The sequence below is a fragment of the Acanthisitta chloris genome, unplaced genomic scaffold, assembly GCF_000695815.1.
Source record: "Acanthisitta chloris isolate BGI_N310 unplaced genomic scaffold, ASM69581v1 scaffold9356, whole genome shotgun sequence".
Classification (NCBI taxonomy): Eukaryota; Metazoa; Chordata; class Aves; order Passeriformes; family Acanthisittidae; genus Acanthisitta; species Acanthisitta chloris.
In genome coordinates, this window is record NW_008678705.1 from 3,907 (window position 1) to 9,826 (window position 5,920).

The 5,920-nt window shown below is 50.9% G+C and overlaps 1 protein-coding gene across 1 annotated transcript in view; it reads right to left on the reverse strand.

The window, feature by feature from the left end:
* Positions 1-1,388: 1,388 nt before the first annotated feature.
* ACAN (aggrecan) overlaps positions 1,389-5,920 on the reverse strand; it is a 25,616-nt gene continuing 21,084 nt past the window's right edge. The window contains 5 exon segments of the mRNA XM_009077009.1: positions 1,389-1,477; positions 2,805-2,987; positions 3,550-3,694; positions 4,031-4,113; positions 4,470-4,628. Coding sequence (XP_009075257.1) covers positions 1,389-1,477; positions 2,805-2,987; positions 3,550-3,694; positions 4,031-4,113; positions 4,470-4,628 — 659 coding nt within the window.

Genomic DNA, 5,920 nt, shown 5'->3' on the forward strand with positions numbered 1-5,920 from the left:
CCTTATCTCCATGTGCCCCTTTCCTGGACTCCACTTGAATTCTGGTGCCTTCTTCTTTGAGCATTTGGTTATAAAAAGATGTATTTTCCTGGACGTCTTCTAATAAATCAGTGGAGAAAGCCCTGGAGCGACATGTCTGTGTCCTCATCTCTGTCCCAGCACAAGAGAAGGGTCTGCTATCCAAATCCAAACAGGACTTGGGGATCCCTGGCTGGTTGCCTGAGGCTGTCTCATCCTTGGCTGAGCATTGTCTGTCTCATCGCTGCTGGCTCAGCCCCGCGCCCACCCAGGCTGTGTCAAGGGCCTTGTGTTCCCTCATTAACTTGTGTTAATTAACCCCCTGGGTGTCAGGACCGAAAGCTGGAAGGTGAAGTAGTTCCTGTTGGCTGTGGGTTTTAGATGGGTTTTGGGCATGTGGGTTAACTGCCTCCCAAGGTGAGAGCTGAATGGGGTGCTATGTCCTACCCTAGGGTCCTTCTTCAGTTGGGGCTTGGCACCTCCTTCCCACCTCCATTGTCCCCACGGCTGCATCCTTGGGTGCTGGCTGGGACTGAGCCATTCTCACATAGCCTGGAGCATCCTGTTTGGGCTCCCTTTCCTTCCCTGCTCCCTTGCCATGGGAGATATCCCCCAAGCCCACATGGACATCCCTCTTCCCCAAAAAACCAACACTGACAAAGTGCCCATTCCGATTTCACTCTCTTTATTATTTATCATTCTTTCAAAATAGGATATGTTCAAAAATATAAATAGGTGCAGGGAACGCTGGTGCCCTGCACGGTCCCCTGGAAAGAGCACATTGTCCTGGGACGGGTGCTGCACTGCAGAGGGGAAGCAGAGAGGGGCCACAGCCCCCAGCACCTGAGTCCCAGGTCTCAGCATCCCCTCACCTCCCTCCTCCCACACCTCCTTCCACCACAGCCCCCTGGCCCTCCCCACCCGCCCTGACGTGCTGCAGCAGTAGAAGGATTCTGGAAAAGAAAATAAAATAAAACCCCAAAAGGCGCTGTTCACCCTGGAGATTAAATAACAGAAATAATTACATTGTTCGTGGATAAAATCAGGAAAAAAATAATCATCTTTATTATTTAACTTAACCCCCTGCCCTCTGCAAACCCAACCCCCTCCCTGTCCCCAAAGGCACGAAGATAATTGGAACCGGACGGTTAGTAAAAATGCTGAGATCTAATTTGTTTTGCTTTGGTGCTTGGAAAAACATTAATTTTTTTTTATATATATACACAAAGGTGGGTTTGTCTTTAATATAATTTTTTTTCCTTATATGACAAAAAAAAGCAACAAGAAGAAGAAGAAATTGACTCTGTTAATATAACTGTTCCGTTAAAAATCTCTCTTTCTCGCGTTCCCCCTCGGTCTCTTGCCCCGTTCTAGTGGGTGGGTCTGTGCACGGCGCTGCCGCTGGGTCTCGACCGGCTCCTGGGGCTCCTCTTGTATAGCCTGCGCTGATAGCTGGAGGCTGTGGAAGAGAAGAAAAGGCACCTTGTTGGCAGGAGCCAGGACAGAGAAGCTGCTTGTCCCGCGCTGGCCTCCCCATCCCCTGGCTCCCTGGAAAAACACAGGCAGCCGCAGGCAGCACTGCCCGGCGTGTGGCTGCGTGTGCCCTGGCGCCAGGCTGCCCACCCATGCACAATCAGCCCTTCTCTCGCCCTGCAGATGGGGTTTGCTTCACCCAGGGGAGAGGGTGCCCAGTACAGGGTGGGAGCCTGGGCAGGAGCATCCGTCTGGCTCTCAGGGAAGGACAAAGTTTCTGCTTGATCTTTTCTGCCAGTCTCCCTGGAGGGTGATACTTCTCTGGTGTGATAATTGCAGGAGGGTTTTGGTGGAAGCTGGAAAAGCTGCTTGGGAACAGCCCAGGTCTCTTGATTGATGATGGTCCATGCTGAGAGCAGCCTGTAGCTCTCCAGATCTGCAGCAGAGCCAAGGGAATCAACCTCTTGGTCTGCACCAGGCAGCCGCCCTTGGACACTGCCTCCATCTCTCCTCCTTTCATCTCCTCCCTGGGGTGGAGTTTTGTCCCTTAAGCCTGTATCAACTTTCCCTGGCTGTGGGACCATTGCTTTATCTGCCTTATCTGGAATTGCCCATCTGGACCAGAACCTGGCAAGGAGGCCACTGGACAGATGTGATTTGTTGGAGGCCAACAAAATCATTGGCAAGCTGCAGGAGAGCAGGGATGGGACAGGGGTGTAGGCAAACTGGGAGTGGGCTGGGACACCAGTGGGAGAAGGCTGGCTGTCATCAGCTGGAGGCCTGACAGGAGGAGGGTCAGGAGCCCAGCCCTGTCCCTTGCCTTATCTCTGACTCAGGGCTCCTGTCTGCTCCCAGGGCAGGGGGATAGTGGGGAAGGGCTTGGGGGACCACAGCTCCCCCCTCCTATTCTCTCTGCTGGTTCAGGTGCAAAAATTCACCCTTTCAGAAGCCGTTTTTTTTTTTTTTCCTTTCTTTAAGCAGCCAGGGCCATTGGTAATCTCCTTGTTGCCCTTTTCTGGAGCTACCCTTACCCTTCCTTGGTGGAGAAGTCTCCAGGAATTGCCTGGACTGTCCCTCCATCCACCTGCTGTGGTCCACACCTGCCCAGAACATGCCAGCACCCATGGCCCTGTCATGGGGGAGCTTTCAAGAAGTCAAGGGAACCTTGATGCCCTCTTCTGCCTGGCATGAAACTGACTTGCACCCTAAGATGATTCTTATTCCCAGCACCCGAAGATCATTCTCATTCCCAGCTCCTTCCAGCTGCAGGGATACATCATCCCTAACTCAAAGGTAAAGGGACCAAGACGTACGGTTTAGGCAGGATATCCGTGGCTCCTCCCACTGCCCATTGGGCTGGCACCGAATCGTGGGCACGTGGCGCTGGATGTAGCCTTGGCTGCACTGGTACCGCACTATGGAGTTTATTTCATAGCGTTCCTTCTTCCGTCCAAAGGTCCTGGCGTTCTCCACCGCAGGGGGATCTCCACAGGCCACTGCAGGAGAGGGGCAGAGACATGGAGAGTGAGTGAGAGGAGTCCTGCGTGGCTGAGCGAGCAGCTCACACCCGGGGCAGGCTGGGCATGCACAGCCTTGCCACTCCTCCCATGCATGAAACCTTAAATCCCTTGGAGATTGCCTCTGTCCACAAAACTTAGGGGCAGGGGCATATGGAAATTCTATGATGGGCCTTGAAGTTAAGCAGGGTTCTGCCTCAGTGCTCTGTTCCGCCTTCTGGAGAGACAACAAGAGCTGAGAAACACAACAGCTGCTTGTGTCCAAGGGAGGATATGGAGCTGGTGTGCAGGAGTGATGCTGTAGCCAGGCTATAGCTCTGCCTGGGGATGTGAACCTCCATCCTTGGTGGCTCATCTGATTTCTTTTTAAGCCCTTGTGAAACTTTCTCTTAAAGCCTTGGCCAACTTCTAATTCTTTCCCCCTCTTTGACCATCCTTTGCAGTGACAAAACCCTCATTCCAGTGCACTGGGGGCTGTGTTCCAGCCCCACAGCCACTGCCTAAGCCCCCCATCCTTGCCAGTGCAGCATAGGATGCTGACCTGTTCCTTTCTTGCAGGTGAAAGGGAGGTGATAATTGCAGGGAACGTCGTTCCATTCTCCCTTCTCGTGCCAGATCATCACAACGCAGTCCTCACCCGCCGAAAAGAAGTTATCAGGTTGGTTGGGCCGCCAGTTCTCATATTGCTGCAGAGAGAGAAAAGCCCTTCACCTAAAGCTGAACCCTTGTCTCTCCTATTCCCTTCTTTGTCCTTGCTGCTGCCTCACCCATACTTCTCTCCAGCAGAGACCCTACAGCAGTTATTTCTGTCAGGAAATGACACGGAACAAACCCAGGAGCTTTAGCTGACCAACTTTAGTAGTGGCTTGGAAAACCTGTGAGCCCTACGAAGTTCAGGGCTGTCTCCAATCAATGCCCAGCCCAAGCACTCAGCAAGTAACTTAGAGGGCTCCTGCCTCAAGGTGAACCTCTTCCCACCACTGAAAGCCAGTGCCTGCCCACGCCAGGGGCTGCTCACTCACCAGGGAGTGCCCATCGGACCAGCGGAAGTCGTTCTCCACAGCTCTGTCACTGAGGCCGATCCACTGGTAGTCCTGTGCATGACCTGTAAGTACCAAAGTGGGAGAGAAGAGTGGGTCATGGTTGTCCTACACTTTGTTGGAAGCATTTCTTTGCCATCGCAGCTGTCTCTGGCCCTGGAACCTCTGGGTCATTCGACTCCTTCCCAGTCACTAATCCCTGATGTCTTTTTTTCCCCCCACATCATGCTTGTCCATCTCCCTCCCCACTCAACATGTCATGAGCACCCATACAAGCATGAGACTTTGTTAGGATATATCTGAGCACCAGTGGGGCAAATTGTGGTTTTTACACAATTTTTTGGGATAAATCTACCCATAGACTCAGAGGCCAATGGCTGGAGCCTTGCCCAGCCTCATGAGGGTTGCCCTCAGCACTCACTGTTGACAAATTCTTGCTCCTCTGGAGTGATGATACTGCTCAGGTGGGCTTGATGTTGTCGGCATCTTGTCTCTGCATCCATCCAAGTCTCCCTCTCTTCAAAGTGCAGGTAGCAGTGGCCCTGGAACTTGGTCCAGCCTTCCTCACAGTTTTTCAAGTCTGAAACACACAGAGGAGGGATGAAAAGGAGTTGGTGCATGGGTCTGGAAGCCTTTCAACTCACCTCCTGAGCAGCTCATGCTCTCAGGACACGGAACAACACATGGTCACTTTCACTAAAAAGTAAACCCTGACACTGTTGCCTGTGGGAAATCCCAGGGAAAATTGTCAGAAGGCATCCAAGACACACACACAGAGGGGAGCCTGTGTTGAAGACCCTGTGTCCGCAGTGACATGACCAGTGCTATTAGAAAACTTGAATGATACAAACTTATTCCTGAGCAATTCAATCCCTGTGTCATGTTCCTGAACTCTGTTTTTGAGGGACTGACAAAGCAAGAACCCCTCTCTTCCCTCTCTGCTGGCCTGCAGAGTTTTCTTGTTTGGAAAGAACTCCAGAACCCATATCCAGATGCCCACAACCAATGCATATGTGTCAAAAATGAAAAAGGGGACCACCTTGGTGGCATTGCTTTGTGTGAATCTGGGAGAAAAGCAAACCTACCAAGGTGGATGAAAAGAGATGGAGGCAAGAACTTACCATGGTTGAGAGAGATAAAGCTTGGAAGCTGCTAAAGAAGTACAAACATTTCTCTACTTTTCAGAGCATCTTTTACCACCTGAGAAACACTGAAGAACTGAACCCACTTATTAAAAAATGACACCACAGATGAGGGAGAGCAGAGGCAAATGGTGAAACCAGCAGAAAAGACTTTCAGCAGTTCTCATGCAATGCAACACCACACATTTGCTACGTGTGACCGAAGGAAAGGCAATGAAATGTGTTTGGTCTCAGACTTTCAGATGCCTGATCTACCATCCTTTCTCAGGCCCTTGCTGCTCTTGGAGTGGCGAGCTTCCATGAGTCCTCATGCCTTTCTCCTTTTTAATAAGTTTTCTCTACTCAGTTTCTTTCTCCTTTGTTAATCTTGGTAGGTCAAAGTGCTTTTAACCTTCAATGACACTAATTCCTCCTAATCCACCCTTCTGGTGTTCTTCCAGCTGGACATTGCTTCATAGATGTTGGAAGAGTTGGTCGTTAGCTGAGACATTAAAAACATTTTCTGCCCTCTTCAACAGATCAAATGGATTATCTGGAAGTAGCTGAAGATTCTTGGGTTTGGCAGACAAATCACTTGCACAAAGTGAGCAGAGAACACACTCTGTCTTTTGATTTTTAAGACTCTTTTCCAGCATTTTGAATGCCACCTCCTGTAATCAGAGCCTGGCGATGCGACAGCACACAGTACAGAATCTCAGCAGGACATTTCCTAGGAGAAAGGCCACTCTTT